This window comes from Chlamydomonas reinhardtii, chromosome 4 (assembly GCF_000002595.2).
Source record: "Chlamydomonas reinhardtii strain CC-503 cw92 mt+ chromosome 4, whole genome shotgun sequence".
NCBI lineage: Eukaryota > Viridiplantae > Chlorophyta > Chlorophyceae > Chlamydomonadales > Chlamydomonadaceae > Chlamydomonas > Chlamydomonas reinhardtii.
The window spans coordinates 3,022,104-3,038,908 of NC_057007.1; the positions used below are offsets into that span (position 1 = coordinate 3,022,104).

Genomic DNA, 16,805 nt, shown 5'->3' on the forward strand with positions numbered 1-16,805 from the left:
AGCCACGGGCGTGGGTGTGATGGGACAGGGTAAGGGGCAGATTGGCATAGTGTGCAGCGTAGTCCCAGACCACAGCCTCGGGTGTGCTTGGTAGCCGTAGGCGGGACGCGTGGAGGACGCGTAGCGGAGGGCGCGCACGCGTCGAAGACATGCAGGAACAGGAGGCAAGGCACGGGCGCATGTCCCTTTTTGCTGCCTGAAACAGCATCCAGCAGCAACAGACAGCAACAGCTGCGATGGTTGACGATGGAAGTGCGCAGATTGCAGAAACTTGGGGGTTTCAGACACCCTCGGGGGTAGGGAGGTTCATGCCGAGCGGCCTTGCTGCTGGCGGCTGACCCACACGATTCCCACAAGCCCACGCTGAGCGCCCCCGGAGCGGGCCCGGGAGCAGGCATTCCCTCAACTGACTGGCTAAGAGCGGGCGAGCGGCTGGCCAAGGAGGGGCCAAGCAAAGAGGTAGGGGGCGAGCAAATTTGGCGGTCAAAAGCGAGGGTGGTCGGGCGATGGGCATCGTTGCCTGGGCGATGTCGACCTGGTCAGTCGCTTCCCCTGACAATTATACTGTATGCCAGTTTCAGTTCCGGCGACCTAGCTGTCTTCTCCAGGACCTGTCAGCTCTGTTGTTCCGAAGCTGCGACGTTTTGGCTTCCTGGTTCAGCACACATTACATAAAGCAGTAGAAAGGTCAAGCGCAGCTGGTAACGAAGCCTTGCGGAGCCAGTTAACTTCAATTCCTGCCGGGCCGTCCTGCGGGGCGTTTTCCCGCCGATATGGAGACCGGCTCGCAGCCTGGCTCGCAGCGGCCCTCGGCGCCCTGCCTCCCGGACAGCTTGTATGACTTTGACGAAGACGTGCCGAACCCGCGCACAGAAGCAGCAGAAACAGTACCACAGGCGTCAGGGGCGGAAGCGGAAGCGGAGGCGGAAGTGGCAGATGCGACGGCGGGATTACCGGCAGGGCAGCGGCTTAGCGACGCTGCCGGCCCGCCGCGCGGTGACGATGCCACTGCTGCCGGCGGCCCCAGCACTGGCCTTGAGGAGACGGCAGAGTTGCGGGTTTCATCACAATGCGACACCGGCGATACCGGCGATGGCGGGAACAGTCGCGAGGACAGCCGCGGTGGCGGCGGCAGCAGCGATGGTGGCGCCGCCGCCGGCGCAGCAGGCGGCACCGCAACCGGTGGCGCTTTTAACGGCAGTAGCACCAGCCACAACGACAGCAGTGGTAGCGGCAGTAGCAACGGCGGCAGTAGCGGCAGTATTTGCGGTGGAGTGACGCTGGCGCAGGTGCTGCGCAGCCTTCCGCCGGACGTGGCCCGGCGGCAGATCTGGGGCCGGCTGGGGTGGGGCGAGCGGGCAGCGCTGCGGGCGGCGTGTCGGGAGGTACGGCAGGTGGTGTGCGGCGGCTGGGTGTGGGACCTGCGGGTGCGCGTGGCGGTGGCGGGCGGGTCGGGGGCGCGGGTGGGGCTGGGCGCAGCAGCAGCTGTAGCTGCTACTTCCGCTGCAGCTTGTGACGTGGCCGATGCGACGGCCTTCGTGATGGCAGAGGCGGAGCCGGATCAACCGGCAAGGAGCAGCAGCAGCAGCAGCAGCAGCGGTAGCGGCGGCGGCGGCGGCCCTGGCGGTTCTGGCGGCCCTGGCGGCTCTGGCGGCGGCGTCAGGACGCAGCCGCTGCACTCGCTGTTCCGTGCCACACGCTCCGTCACCTTTGACGTCACAGAGCCCTACCTGCTGCCGCCGCCGCCACCGCCGCCAGCAGCAGCAGCAGCAGCGGCAGCGGCAGCCTCCACGTCAGCAGCAGTCCCATCTGGGTTAAGGGGATCTCTGGTACCCGGAGGCCCAGCTGCCGCCAACCGCGGCGGCTATGGATGGCCGCCAGCGACGGCGGCGCGGGGGGCAGCCGCAGCTGCAGAGGCTGAGGCGCAGGCGCAGGCGCAGGCGCAGGCGCAACGGGCAGCGGTCATGGCACACTTCAGTGGCTTTGGCTTCGGCGCCGGCCCAAGCGACCAGCGGCACTTGCCAGCAGCATCAGCAGAGACAGTAGGCGGCAGCGCGGCGGCAGCGGCAGCGGAGGCACCCCCGCCGCCGCCGCCGCAGCCGCCGCCACAGCCGCCGCAGCCGCCCCTGCTGACGCCGGAGGGGCTGGGCACGTGCGGGTACGTGACCTCCGTACGGTTGTACGGCCTGCCATGTGGCTACCTCGTGCGGCGGCAACAGCCGCCGCCACCGCCACCGCAACAGCCGCAGCCGGAGCTGCAGCCGCAGCCGCAGCCGCAACAGCTGCAACAGCCGCAGCGGCAAGTGGTGGGGGCTCCAGATGTGGAGGCGCTGGCGGCAACGTTGGCTCGCGCCTACCCCGCCCTGCAATCCCTGGTGCTCGGCTGCACCGCCGGCGGCATCGGCCCCGCCGCCGCCGCCCGGCTCCCTTTACTGCGCATCCTGCCACCGGCGGCGCGTGCACCTGCCGAGCCGACTGCGCCGCCGCCGCCGCCGCCGCCGCTGCTCAACCTGGACCAACTGCCGCGGCTGAGTCAGCTGGAGATCTTGGTCAGCGCCGCCGCTGGTGGCGGCGGCGGCGGCTTTGACGGCAGCTTTGGCGGCGGCTTTGGCATCTTTGGCGTCCTCAGCGGCGGCTTCGGCGGCTTCGGCGGCGGCAGCGGCGGAGGCGGCTACATCCGCCCGGAGGAGGCGACAGCGGCTGCAGCAGCGCTGCTGCTAGGCGGCCGGCAGGGCAGTCCGCCGCCGCTACTGCCGGATCCATCACTGCGCCAACCGCCGCCGCCGGCGCCGCCGCTGCTACTGCGGCCGCCACTCTCCTCCCGCCTGACGGCGCTGCGGCTGGGCGGGTCGGGTCTGGTGCTGTGTGCCCCGCTGCTGTCGGCAGTAGCAGCGCTCACCGCCCTGACAGAGCTACGGCTGCGGCTACTGCCGCCGCCGCTGGCGCCGGCGGTGTGGGCGCCTGCAAGGCCTGACGGCCGCCTTGATGCTCAGGAGATACCGTTAGGCCCGAACCCGACACTAGAGCTGCCGGCACTGACGGCGACGCTGGCGGCGCTACGGCGACTGCGGTTGCTCAGCTTCGACCTTGCTGATGGCGACGTCAATGGCCGTAGCGATGGCAGTAGCAGCGGCGGCGGCGGCGGCGGCAGCGGCGGCGGTAGTGGCAGTAGCAGTGTCGCTGCTGCTGGGTCCGGCAGTAGCAGCCGCAGCTGCTACTCGAGCAGCAACAACCCGTACTCCGTGCCACCGGGTTTGCTGCTACTGCCTTGCAGTCGTGCCGATGCCTGGCTAGATGCCTCGTCGCCGCCACATGATGCCGTCCAAAAAGAGAACTCATCACTGCCATCATCATTATCATCAGGAGCGTGGTGTGATAGTATCAGCCGCCAGGACGCAGCTGACGTGGCGGCGGCGGCGGCGGCGCCACCGCTGCTGCCCCCCCGAGGCCGCTGGCTGGGGGCGGCGACGGCGGCGGCGGAGCTGCTGAAGCACTGCCTGACGCCGCTGTTGCCGCGGGGCCGTGCCGCCGCCGCCGCCGCTGCCGCCGCCGCCGCCGCCGCTGCTGCTGCTGCGGCTGCTGCTGCTGCTGCTGCCGCAGGGCCAGCGCCTCCGTTTGCAGCGGCCGGCGGCGCCGGAGCGGCCGGGACCGCGGGCGTGGTAGCAGGAGTAGCAGGAGGGGCGGCGGGAGGTCTGGGCCTGGCCGACTGCTGGTCTGGTCTGGTGGCGGGTCTGGGCGGCCGTCTGACACACCTGGACCTGCCACTGGTGGGTGGGGTGGGCAGGTTGGGTGGGCAGTTGACGTGGGGTGGGTTGGAGTGTGGGGTGGGGTTGGTGGGTGGGTGAATGGGGCGACGGGTGGACAGGTGCCGTTCCGTGCCGTGTACGGTGCGTGTAAGGCTTGGGTACAGGTGCACTCGCTACCGTACCGCGTACAGCGCCGTACCTCTGCAACCTCTCCTGGCTTTGGCCTGGGTATAGGTACACTTGCGTGTACGGTACGGTACGGTGCGGTGTACAGGTACCAGAGGAACGCGCTGTGTCTTTCCTGTTTCCAGCTCTGGCGCGGAAATGCGCGACACGTGTGCTACACCAACTGGGTTTGAACAAAGGATTTGAACGTTCTTGCTTTTGTGGTGGTGGTGTTGCTGCTGCAGGTCATGATTGACAACGAGATGGTCAAGGTGAGTGTCGTTGCTTGGAAATGGGACCTGCTGTGATTTATTTGCGTGACACGGTATGCTGCTCGCAAATCACAATAGGTCACCACGAGCAGCGCATCCTGGCTGTGGGGCGATGTGCCACACATGCCTGCTGTTGTGTCCGTTCACGATCCCCCTACCCCTGCCCCTGCGTCTCCTCCTCCTCCTCCTTCCTCTCCTCCTCCTTCCTCTGCTCCTCCCCCTCCTCCCCCTCCACCCCCTCCTCCCCCTCCTCCCCCTCCTCCACACAGGCTCTGGGCCTGTGCCCCCACCTCACACACCTGGCAGCGCTAGGCCTGGAGCCCAAACTGCGGCTGCCGCCACCCCGGCAACCACCCCAACCACACCAACCACCCCAACCAACCACCTCAACACATCAGCCCTACCACCAACACCACCAGCCGCCGCCGTCGCCGCATCGCCGTCGTTTTGGTGGTGGCGGTGGCGGTGGTGGGGGTGGTGGCGGCGGTGGTGGCGGCGGTGGCGGCGGCGGGCTGGTGTCACTGCGGCTGGCGGACGTCAGGCTGGGCCGAGGCCTAGTCGCCTTCGTGCGGGCCGTGTGAGTGGTTGCGTGGTGGGATTGGTTCATTCCAATCCCAGCAGTGGAGCCATGTTCTGCCTTTCCCATTAGGAGGCCGGAGACAAAAGGAGGAGTGGGGGGGGGAAACACGTTACATGAGTAGTGCCGCATTACAAGAAGGGACCAGGCCGACCAGCAGGGGTTGTCAAGTTACATTGCTTCACAAAAGCCCTGCCTCTATCCGTTCGAGCGAACACAACACTGTTTCAATCCTTGCCTACTCCTTGCGTGCCGCCTGCAGTGCTCCGAACGCCCGGCGTGTGGGCCTGGGGCTGCGACTGGAAATGTACCAGCTGCAAGATGCGGCGGCGGTGGTTTCGGCGAAGTTGGAGGCAGCGGCGAGGGCGGCGGCGGCAGTTCGGCAGCAGTCGCACCCGCCGCTGCTGCACGATGGCGCGCCGCAACAGCTGCCGCCTGTAGCAGCACTAGCTGAAGCTGCTACAGCACGTCTTGGCCATATCTTTGACAGGATGTTGATATTTGCGGCGCCGGCGGAGGCAAGGACCGCTGAGGCAGGCCGTCCGCGGCAGCAGCAGCAGCAGCAGCAGTTGATAGCAGGTGACAATGTTAAGCGTGCGGCCGAGGCAGCGGCGGCCGCAGTCGCGTACGGAGCTGCGGCGACCTGCGGCGCAGCGCTAGCCGCCACCGCCGCCGCCACCGCCGCCGCCGCCACCGCCGCCGCCGCCACTGGCGCCGCCGCCACCGCCGCCGCCGCCGCCACTGGCGCTGCTGCGACAGCGGCAGCAGCAGCTGCGTCGCTGGCTGCGACCTCGCAGACTGTGGCGGCTGCTGCGGCTGCAGCTGCTGAGTCTGCATCTGCATCTTCATCAACAGAAGTTGCAGATCTCATCAACATGAGCAGTGCCGCCGGCACGCTGCCGCCCTGGGCGGATCTGCTGCTGTGGCTGGCTGGCGGTGGCGGCGGCGGCGGCGGGCGCAGTGGCGGCGGCGGCGGTGCTTCAGCTACTGCTACCGCCGGTGCTACTGCTGCTGCCGCTGGTGCTACTGCTACTGCCGCTGGTGATGCTGACGTGTGTCTGGCTCTGCAAGGCGCGCTGGAGGTGGAGGCGGTGGCGGGCTGGCTGTCGGGGGCACTGGGGGGCCGGCTTACAGGGCTGGTGCTGCAGGTGCGTGTGGCTCGTGTGCGTGTGCGTGTCAGGAGACCACAGAGGCCACGGCCCAGGGAGTGACAGTCGTGACACCATGTTGGTGTGTGTGTGTGTGTGTGTGTGTGTGTGTTTTTGGTTGGGTCCTACCTCCACCATGGCCTTAAAGCCACATTGTGGTATGTGTCTATTGCTTATGCTTGTGAGTTGGGGTGGTCTGCCACCTACGTGTGCTGCTGCTGGTCCACCACACGCACGTACAGGGCAGCCGGCCCCTGCGAGACAGCGGCGCCGCCGTTCTAGCTGGCTGCTACCGCCGCAGGAGCAGTAGCAACAACATCGGCGGCACCGATAGCACCGCCGGCAACAGCGGCAGCATCGGCAGTAGTGGTAGCACCGCTGCTACTGCTACTGCTGCGGCTGCTGCCACACCTGCCGTCGTACCGCAGCTGCTGCTGCCGGCGTTTCCGCGGTTACGGCGGCTGGAGCTTGGGTCGTACGACTTGTCGCGCCGTGGTCTGGTGGCCCTGGCGGCGCTGCCGGTGAGGCGTGTGTGTGTGTGGGGGGGGGGGATCAGGGGGTTAGCGCGTCTGCAGTTATCATGGCTGGCCAGGCTTTGCACCTGCTTGTGCCGTTGGTGTCGTTGGTGCCGTTGGTGCCGTTGGTGCCGTTGGTGCTCCAGCGGTTGCGGCAACGGACTGGGTTACTACGCCAGCTGCCTGCATGCTGCCCCTGGGCTGTCATCAGCCACGGCATCCGAACTATACGGCCGTGGCCTTGTGAGCACAGACAGCACCTGGCTTCATTCCGCCACAACGAACCACTCTGAGAACACCGGCTTTCAGTAAATGTCCCTCAATCTAGTACGGTACTGCTCTGTGCACGGGCGCGCCCGAGCCACGAAGCGGCCCTGCCCCAGCTGCTGCCCGCCTGTGGTGCCCCTACCGTATTGATGGCACCTGCCCCGCCTCACGCGCCTGCTGCTGCCCCACGTCAATGACACCCACCGCAGGCACTAGAAGAGCTCATCTTCGACATGCAGGTGTGCATGTGTGTGTGTTCGGGGATGAGGCCTGTCGAAGTCACACCAGATTTCGACAGCAGTACACAGTCCGCCTGTTTGCTACTGCCCTGCATTAAGGCCGTCTCTCTCACTCGCCCCACCTAATGCCCCCTCCCCCCCCCTGCCCCCTGTATGTCCCCTCAGAGCTTCACGGCCTGGATCGAACCCGATGACCTGCTGGCGCTAGCTACTGCCGCCGCCACCAGCACTGCCGGCGGCAGTAGCACCGGCTACACCGGCCTTGCTGCTACGTTATCGAATGCTACTTCTACTACAGCTGCTACTGCCGCGGCGGGCCGAGCTGCTGCTCCTGCGGCCTGTTCTTCAGGCGGCGGCGGCGGCGCGGCGGCAGTAACTACAGCAGGGGCGCACGTGCTACAGCCGCCGCCGCCGCCACTTCGGATTGCGGCGACGTCGCTAACGCCGGAGCAAGCGAGGGGCATCAACGCCCGGCTGCTGGCTGACACCGCGGCCGCTGAGGCCACGGTGATGGCAAAGCAGGTGGTGGTGGGAAGGGAGGTGGGAAGGGAGCTAGGAGCCGTGGCCGGCGGGGATGGCGTGTGTGCAGGGGAGAGGGTGACGGGAATGGCGCCGCCGGCGGAGGGGTGGGGTGCGCGGGAAGGACACGGCGGCCGGCGGTGGGTCCGGAGGCCGGTTGTGGTGGTGGCGGCGGTCGAGGAGTTGAGCTGAGCCGCTGAGGTAGTAGGAATGCTGCGGCCTTCTGGAGTGGATGCTGCCGCGAGGTACTGGGAGGAGCTTTTCGGGTAATCGGGTGGCGGGGCGGGGGGGCATGAGGGCGGGTAGCCACTGTGAAGCTACCCCGCATGAAGCATCGGTTGGAGGCGGTGGTCGGTGGAGGCATGCAGGCGGACTTGCGATTAGCACTGCTTACGGTATACTCATAGCACTTAATTGTTGTCAAATCAGGTGCGAACAGCAAGTTCCACCTAAACTTGAAATCTCAGCTGTTGACGACATAGCGAAGACATCATGATCCATGTCAACATTCACAGCTCATAAGATGGCATACAAAACCGCTAAAGCTCTGCGGAGATTGCTGGAGCGAGTGCCGCGCCTCGGCGACGATGCCGACTTGCAGGAGGAAACAGTCCACGGCATTGGACAAATTATGACAAGGCACGTAATGGGCGCCGAACCGCTTCAGCTTGGGCCCGAGTGCGCAGCCTTCGCGCTTCCGGTGGTGAACGCCATCACGATCGCAGTTCGCCGGTGGACAGACCAGCTCGACGTTGCGTCTTCACAGCTTCTCAGGGCCTGCTCGTTTGTGCTTGTCAATATGTTTCCAGCTCCCGAGCGCCTGGTGGCGCTGGCGCTCGTGCGGGGCGACTTCCTCGCTCTGCTGGCCCGGGCCTTTGCGTGCACCTGCGTCAGCGACGGCGAGGGGCAGTGGACCGGAGCTGCAGGAGGCCGGGCTCCCCCGGGCTCCCGTAGCAAGGCCAATTGCAGCACCAGTGGCGGCAGCGGCAACGCGGGCAGCGCGCCAGATGGCGGCAGCGGGGGCAGCGGCGACAGCAGCAGCGGCGGCGGCAGCGCCCCGGCTGCACTTGCGGCGCCTTGCACTGCACTGCTGCACCTCTTGCGCGACTTGGCGTGGCTTGTGAAGCACAACGCGATCCCGGAGCTGCGGGCGGAGGTCATGGCCGCGGTTGCTGCCAGCGGCGCCCTTGAGCAAGCAGCGGCAGCGCTGCTGCGGCTCACCGCGCGGCTCAACGCCGGTGCCCCCGCCAGCAGCACCGCTGCTGACGGCGGCGGCACCGGCTGTGCAGGCAGTGAGGACGGCAGCAGCGTCAGCTTCGCTGACGTGTTCGCTGACGTGTGCAATGCAGCAGCTGGCAGTAGCAGTAGCTGTAGCAGCAGCCAGCCGGCGGATTCAGGGACCGGGCCTTTGGCTGCCGGTGGCGGTGGCGGCCCGCCCGGGGCGACAGACGCGGCGGCAGTGGCAGCGGTGCAGGCAGCAGCGTCGGCTGTGTACGCATCGGAGGGTTGGATCACGTGGCTGTGGCGGCAGCAGCAGGCGTGTGTGGAAGAGGTTTGCACCTGTGTCACCTGCATGCTCGAGGTCGCACACAGCCTCATAGAGATGTGCGCCAGCTGGCACCGCTTCGCGATCAGCGAGGATATGCTGCCGGGCGTGGAAGGCCGGCGGGCGCAGCTGGAGAAGGTGGCGCAGGTGGTGTGCGGCCCCGCTGTACAGCTGCTACTGCTCGCCTGCGCCGACCCACATGGCACCGCGGCCGCCGCCACTGCTGTGACCGGCAGCAGTAGCACAGCGAGGCACCCAGCGGCGGGACCGCTGACGGAGCAGCAGCTTCAGCCGTTGCAGCAGCCATCAACTGCTCCCGTCTTGCCACAGGTGAGGTGCTTTCACGTGCTTGCATGCTGTTGGCTCCGACCCACTTGGGCCCCGCCTGCTGGCAGCCAGTCAAGCCTCGAGATAACGGCTCCCGTGAGACCCATATCTGCAGCCTACCCTGCGTGATGTTTGACACCTTCCTCGGGAAACGTGTGACATGCCCACATGACCTCTCTCGCCTTCTCCGCTTCTCGTGATTTTATGTGCCATTCTTGCCTTGTCCCGCCCGGCCCTCCATGCATCACCTTCACAGGAACAGCAACAGTGGCAGGCTGCCGGGGCCGAGGCGCGGCGCCGGCTGCGTATGCGGTGGCCTGAAGCACAGCGATCTGCGACGACGGACTCGCAGGGCACGTTGCCGACGGTTGACATGGCGGTGTGCGGCGTGGCACTGGTATTCCAGCTGACGCTGTCGCCGGGGCGTGGCGTGCTGCCCGTCGCGCAGCCGCCACCGGGGCTGCTGAATCCGCCATATCACCGGCTGCCGCCGCCAGCACATCCACGGTACCTGTCGCCGTACAGCAGTTCCGCTGTGCACGTGTTCGACCTGATTGCTGCCGCAGCCTCCAGCTCCCTGGGTGTTGGTGGTGCTCGTGCTGGGCGGGATGCGGCCGCATCGGGCGGCAGCGGGGCTGCAGCCGCCGGCAGCATGTCCGGTGGTGCTGGCGCCGACGATAAAGCCCGCGCTTGGCACTGTGCGCCAGACCGGCTTTGCTTGGCGCTGCAGCTGATGCTGCGGCTGTTGCCGGAGCTGCAGCTGCGCCAGGCGGCGGCGAGGCTGCCGGGCTTGTGGCGGCTGCTGGTGGCAGTGCTTCTGCACGCCGCTGCGACCCGCAGCACACTGTTCGTCGAGCACGAGTCGCTGGACGTGCTGTCAGATGCAGGCGTGCTGCTGCGGCTGCGGGTGTGCGCAGCAACTGACGGCGCGCCACCGCTGGCGGCAGCGGACGAGCCTAACCAGGGGCGGCAGGACCATCATGGCGAGCAGGGCCAGCAGCAGGAGGAGCACCCGAAGCAACAGCTCCAGGGCCAGCAGGGCCCCGGCCAGGGCCCCGGCCAGGGCCAGGCAGAGCAGGACGTGGCGCTAGACGAAGCGAACGCACCGGATGAAGCCAGCGTTGGCGACAGCAATGGCGGTCACAATGTTGGCGGCTGCACTAGTAGCCTGCCTGGTACCTCCAGGAGCTGCAGCGTCAGCCTCAACAGCAGCGATTACGACGAAGACCTCCAAACGATGCAGGCTCAGACAGACCAGCCCAGGCAGCAGCAGCCGGCGGCGGCGGCGGCGGCAGCGGACTGCAGCTACAGCCTGCGCTGCGCGCTGGACGCAGGGCTGCTGCCGGCGCTGGAGCAGCTGGTGCGGTCGGCAGTGGGCGGCTGGAGCACTGCTGCTGGCGCCACCGGCACCAGGTTGGCGGCGGTAGCAGCAGCCGCCGGGCCAGCCGCCGCTACAGGGCCCGGCGGCAGCCCGCAGCTACAGCCGCAGCTGCAGCCACAGGGGTTGCACCAACGCCTTGCCATGGGCCGCGTGACCATGGCGACACACGCGGTGGGCAGCCTGCTGCTGACGTCGGGCGTGTTCCCAGCAGTGCTGGCACACGGCTGCCCAATGCAGGTGGTGCCGCTGCTGAGCACCATGGCGGGCGTGCTGCGGTGCCTGACAGCAGGTGATGGCAGAGGTGGCGGCACCGGCGGCATCGGTGGCAGCGGCACTGGTGGTGGTAGCTTGGGCGGTTTGCAGCTGGTGCGGCCACCGCGGCCGGGGTTCCTTGTGCGGACGAACTTTGACGGCACCGTGCCCGCAGCGTACCTCTGGTTCCTGCTGATGGCATCGCTGTCACGGCAGCTGACGGCGGTGATGGGGGCTGCGGCCGCAGCCCGGCAGCGGCAAAGCGAGGAGCTGCGGAACCGCCATCACCACAGCAGCCGCAATCCTGGCCGCAGCAGTGGCGGCGCTGCTGAGGTTGACAGTGCCTCGCAGCTGGATGCCATCATCTGTGGGTGGCTGCGCCCTGTGCGCATTGAGCGGGCCTGGCTGGAGGAGGCAGGAGGCGCGCCAGCCTCCGGGTCAGCCCCAGCAATGCAGCAGGCTGACATGCGGTGCCTAATGCTGCAGACGTGGCTGCCCGCGCTGGTTGAGGCCATGCCACTGCTGCCGGATCCAACCCTGGATCCAGGTCCCACCACCAGCACTGCACATGGCATAAGAGCCAGCACAGCATCCAGCAGTAGCGGCAAAAGCAGTAGCAGCAACCCAATTGGGCTCAGCACCGAGGACCAGGTGGAGTTGTTGGGCGAGCTGGTGGCTCAGCTGCTGCAGGTGCACTATGCCTACCGGTGGGCATGTGAGCAGTTGGACAATGCACTGGCAGAGCTGAGTGAACTGGAGGCAGAGGCCTTGCCAGAGGAGCTGGAGGAGCTGGCGCTGCTGAAGGAGTACACAGTGACTGTTGAGGCAAGCCGTGACAGCATGCGGCCAATTATCGGGCTGCGAAGGAGCTTCCACCTGTGCGTGAACATCATCCGTTTACTGCATGCAGCCAGCACTGCTGCCAACACTGGCATAGGCACAGGTGGTGCAGCAGGGATGGCTGCAGGGGCTGCAGGCACAGCAGGGCCAGTAGCAGGGGCAGCCGCCACACAAGGGCAAGCATTCAGAGCAGAGGCAGATGTACCCTGCCAGCACAGCGCCATTGAAGTGGTGGCGGAGGCACTGCTGGATCTGCTGGAAGCTGATGTGGCGGTCAGGGTGCGCATGCCAAGACACCTGGAGCATGCGCTATGGCTGCCCTTCATGATGATGCCAGCACACGCAGTTGCCACCCTGGAGCGCTGGGGGCTGCAGAAGTTGAAGCGCTTACTACTCCATGAATTCGTGCTGCCTGGCCCCGATGGGCACTGGTGCCTGTCCACCATCCCTGCCACTGCTCCACGGCCCATATCTGATGCAGAGATCGCAGCAGCAACGGAATCTATGCCTCTAATTGTGGCAATCGTGGAGCAGAAGGTAGACAAGGCAGCCCTCTGGGCTGAGGCGGGACGCTTCAACCAGCGGCTGCTGCTGCCTGCACACCAAACGACTGCACAACTCCTGCACATGGCGGCGATGCCGTGGGCGGTTCGATGGCTGGGGGCTGCTGCTGCTGCTGATGCAGTGGCTGGGTTGGAGCCACCACCAGCAGGCGCCATGGGACCTCAAGGCGTGACTCCCAGGGCCAGCAGGGTGTGTGCCAACACAGCATGCTGCAACATGGACGGGGTGTCAGCTCTCCTCCAGCCAGGCGGCCGCAGCAAGACGTGTGTGCGCTGCTCACAGGTCACCTACTGCTGTGGTGCCTGCCAGCTGGCGGATTGGCAGGAGGGTGGCCACAACTCTGTGTGCAGACTGCTGCAACAGCTGCCAAAAGATTCAAGGTGGTGATGAATTGTTGACATTGGTGAAAGCGGGTGGTGTCAGGGGTTAGTAGCAAGTGGGACAATAGACACACAGGGCCATTGAGGCACACTGGGGGCCTGCCACCTGCAACATACAAGGGAGCAGCCTGTGGTGTGGTATGTGCTTGAGCAGAGAGGATTTGAAGAGCTGGAAAGGAGGCAGTGACAGAGTTGATAAGGTTGCTTACAGCAAATGGATGGTGATGCAGTACCGTACAGTAGATGGGCACCTGGCAGCTGTGGTGGTTGAGGTTGCAACAGGCTGCCCATTTGCATTTAGGAGCAGGAACTGTGCAGCACTACATGAGCGCTTGGTATCAGTACCAAACTCTGTTGGGGACCTGGCTTGGGAACAGGGATTTGTGCAATGGGACAGGGCTAAGTGAAACAGTGAAAGCAAGGCGTGTGCTGCCTGTAGCCCCATACACGCTCTCATTTCATGCATCATCATCATCATCATCATCGTGCTGGACACTGTACTGGGCATGTGACACGCCACGCGAAGCACGCTGGGTGTTTTGTGCCTCAGGCTCGTGGGAGTAGATGAGCTACGCCTTGGATAGGAGTAGAGTTGTTGCAGCGGAAGGTAGGGTAGGGTATTGAGACGGAGCAGCAGTACGGAAAGTGACGGCGGCTTGAACGGGAGACCTTGTTGTTGAGGGGGTGTGAACGGTCTGGGGTTTCACACGTACGGCGTGGCAGAGCTGGATGGGCTGTGACAAGTGCTGTGGATGCAGAGCTCGGGCTCGGGTTAACCCAAAGCTATGCTAGCTGCGCTGAGTTTTACGCTGTGGGAGACGGGGTCTGGTCTGGATCGTGTGGAGGGCCATTGTCGGCGGGCTGACTTGGCTGGGTTGCCGGGAGTCAGAGTCGGATAGCGTTCACGACTGGCGGCTGAGTCCACGCTGGACTGCGCCGGAGGGAAATTAAGGGGCGGAAGGGGACAGAGGTTTGCCATTGTGTGTTACAGCGCTTGACACCTGAGTATGAGTCCACAAGAACGTCTTTGGGGGACACCCGGATACTGCTAAACAACCTGTTCCACCCTTGGGCACTCGTACAACACCATCGCGTGCCCAATTGCAACCGTCGGCGCAACGTCATGCCACATCAGAATTGGGCTGTTTTAGGCGGAGAAAGGCTTTGCCCGCACGTAGCGTAAAATAAATTTTGAAGCGGGACTAAGGAAGGAGGGACGCCCATGGTTGTGAGAGGCGGGGGAAGGGGACAAGTGCAGGACGAAGGCCTGTGGTCAAGGCGTGTCGAACCCCATCGCTAGGCAAGGGCTGACGGTAGTAAGCTTGTGGCCTCTTGTGGGCTATTTGTTAAGTTCCGTTTGGTGTAGAATCGTGTCAGTAGGCAGTGAGAGGCTCGTTAGTGCACGGCACGCTAGTTCTGTGTTTTCCCGCCCACCCACCCCTCGTTTTCCTGCCTACAGCGTTATGTTGAAGGCTGACAATGGGGGCACTGGTGGCGACGCTGTTATAGTTTGACTTGTCTAGTTTGTTTGCCAGAGGACGTGTCCGGGGGGTGGTTTCTGCCCGGCGCAAGGTAGGCGCGGCGGGGCAGACCTGGTTTAGAAGGGCGGCGTTTGGTGGGCGCCGCCGGGCCGGCCGTAGGGAGATGGATCCCGAATCCTCACCCGCATGTGTACGGCCCGCAATCCCCCATATCTGTTTTGCTACTCCCTGGACATAGCATGAGTAGGTTTGCGAACGGACGCCGAAGGCGGTAACATTGCTGAGAGAGACAGCACCGAGTGCAAGACGATGCGGTGTAATTGTGTGGGTGTGTTACATGGGCCCCGACTCTCCGCAGCCCTTCAGCTCAAAACCACGGCTACTGCTAGCTATTTTGATCGGGCCCATCCGGCTATTCCAGAAGACTGGGCCTCAAATGATCAGTCGTCATTACGTCATTGCATGCGTACAGCTGGTCGGCGGGACCTCGCGAGCAAGGCACGCGGGACCAGGGAGGGAACAGGAACACCGGTCAACCGCGAGGAACCGTTGCATTTCTCAACGGCCACCAGTCGCTGCTTAATTAAGGAGCTCCTCAGTCACCAACTGCGGGGATGCCGACCTGACCCTGGGACTGGCATCGGTCGTTTGGCAAACGAAAAGCACTGCACAATACGTAATTCATCGGCGAATAGCAAGCATTTAATTTCCACAGACACCCGCAGGGCAAAAGTCGGTACCCGGGCGCCAAATCTGGTGCAATTTATGCACAATGTCAACTAGTACCACCCGCATGAATCAGACGTGGCATAGCGGGTCGGCCCTGAAAGATGGTTCCACGGTTTCACCTCATCGCAGCGAACTTTGAACTCCAAGCTCCCGCGCCCATAGTGCTCCGCGCATTATAGTACAGTAGCAGCCGACATAAGTTGCACATTGTAGTGTTCTCATTGTTACCCAAGGCCACGCCGCCGACGTCCCGATAACATGTAGGGCCCCGGGCCCCGCTCGGAGGCCGTAAGGGCGAGGAACCAGTGCTTCGCACGTAATGGAAGACCTTGAAAAGTACGCCAAGTCGTTCGCCCGGGCTATCCCTGCCGTCCAATTTGTGGAAATCCTCCTGGCCGGTCGCAAGACCGCGCCGCAGTGTCGCGACGCCCTAAAATACTGGAATCACAAGGATGGGTGGGACCTGCCAATCAGGAAGCTGGCAGCAGGGCGCGCGGCGCTGGCTGTGGAAACGCCTGTCCAGCTTCGTGCGCTGGCCGCGCGGTGCGTCCAAGCTGGCGCCGACGCCAACGAAGTTGCAGCTGCGACGGAGCGGATTGCCCCTCTCCTTCAGCAGCCCCCGCCAGCTCCAGCAGCACAATCGACAGCAGCGCCCGCTGTGGAGCAGCCAGCTGCAGTCCCCACATGCCCTGACGCGTTGCTTGCGCAAGCGCGGTCTGGGGCAGTGCCGGCGCTGGCCATTGTGGAGTTCACTCTGGGCACGCGGACTTCAGAGCAGTGCCGCGCCATACTGGATGACGCTGGTGATGACTGCCGCCAACTCTGCAGCTATGCAGCATGCGCGTCACACCTTTTTTTGTACACTAACCACATCCACCGTATCACCTCCCTGCCGCGGGATACATCACATCGGCCTGCCTTTCCAGCCGCCAGGCCGATCCATCCGACTTCACTCCCCGTGGTGCCTGACCTGCAGTTGCCTTTATATATCTATGCTTTTAACACTACAATCTGGTGCCTGGCAGCAGAGCGCGGGCAAGCGCTCAACCAGGTTTCGCGCCCCACAAAATCCAAATCCAAACCCCATCACAGACTCCTTGCAGCGGTCCGACAGGGCCGCCTTTATGCTGCCAGGGTATATGGTCAAAATGGACCTTTGAAAACGACCCTGGGTCACATGCAGTACTATCGCGAATAGCCGCCGAGGAGAACCGGGCTCAATGGCATCGGGTAGGCCCTGTTACACAGACCGCCAAAGTCGCGCCCGTTTGGCGAGCTCGCCACAGGAGCGCGATTTCATTGTTTTGCCATACTTCCTCAATAGCGCGATTTGTGAGCCGCGAACTCGTGCAGACCGAAGCCCGTCTTCAACAGTTTTCCGCAGTTCCCTTGCGTGCCCGTTATAAGTGCGGGGAAAGCAAATCATTTACAGGCGGTGCCCATTGCGAGCAAATAAGGAAGCGAGCGTTTTCGTGAGGTTCTGGATTTAGCTTCCGTTTTTGTCGTAAGTTTGCTACGCAATGCACTTGTGGGTTTGTCTTATTAGCCTTTAAATTGTGACAATTCAAAATTTTGAAAAACCTTGCAACCGGTCGGACTCGGCCGCGACCGCACGAAATCCCTACATGCCGACTCAGCCTACACACATTAACACCCCATTATTGCTCTGTAACATACGTTATGCCTTTGGGTACGGGGCTCAGAGCGTTCCGCGCCGGACATGCAGCGGTTGATTGGCTAACAAAGTCGTGCTCACCAGGACTGAGCATCTGCACCCGAAAGCTTGCTGCATGGTGTCATATGAATGGCTGCTTCTGATTCGGGCCTGTTCAGAGCCCTCCTGAGATGCCCGCCGTG

At 64.4% G+C, this 16,805-nt stretch overlaps 3 protein-coding genes across 3 annotated transcripts; 2 read left to right on the plus strand and 1 right to left on the minus strand.

The window, feature by feature from the left end:
* Positions 1 to 572: 572 nt before the first annotated feature.
* CHLRE_04g225100v5 (uncharacterized protein) lies at positions 573 to 7,854 on the plus strand. Its single transcript, XM_043061980.1, has 7 exons — positions 573 to 3,767; positions 4,157 to 4,183; positions 4,453 to 4,760; positions 5,023 to 5,908; positions 6,151 to 6,429; positions 6,900 to 6,929; positions 7,095 to 7,854. Exons 1-7 carry the CDS (start codon positions 774 to 776, stop codon positions 7,638 to 7,640), a joined length of 5,070 nt encoding a protein of 1,689 aa, XP_042925332.1. The 5' UTR covers positions 573 to 773; the 3' UTR covers positions 7,641 to 7,854.
* Positions 7,855 to 7,902: 48 nt separating this feature from the next.
* Positions 7,903 to 14,534, plus strand: CHLRE_04g225150v5 (uncharacterized protein). Its single transcript, XM_043061981.1, has 2 exons — positions 7,903 to 9,324; positions 9,578 to 14,534. Exons 1-2 carry the CDS (start codon positions 8,248 to 8,250, stop codon positions 12,743 to 12,745), a joined length of 4,245 nt encoding a protein of 1,414 aa, XP_042925333.1. The 5' UTR covers positions 7,903 to 8,247; the 3' UTR covers positions 12,746 to 14,534.
* Positions 14,535 to 14,540: 6 nt separating this feature from the next.
* CHLRE_04g225176v5 (uncharacterized protein) lies at positions 14,541 to 16,492 on the minus strand. The gene is made up of 2 exons (XM_043061982.1): positions 15,919 to 16,492; positions 14,541 to 15,664 (listed from the first exon to the last, which is right to left on the minus strand). The coding sequence occupies exon 2, from the start codon at positions 15,632 to 15,634 to the stop codon at positions 15,419 to 15,421; it is 216 nt and encodes a 71-aa protein (XP_042925334.1). The 5' UTR covers positions 15,635 to 15,664; positions 15,919 to 16,492; the 3' UTR covers positions 14,541 to 15,418.
* Between the last annotated feature and the right edge of the window lie 313 nt (positions 16,493 to 16,805).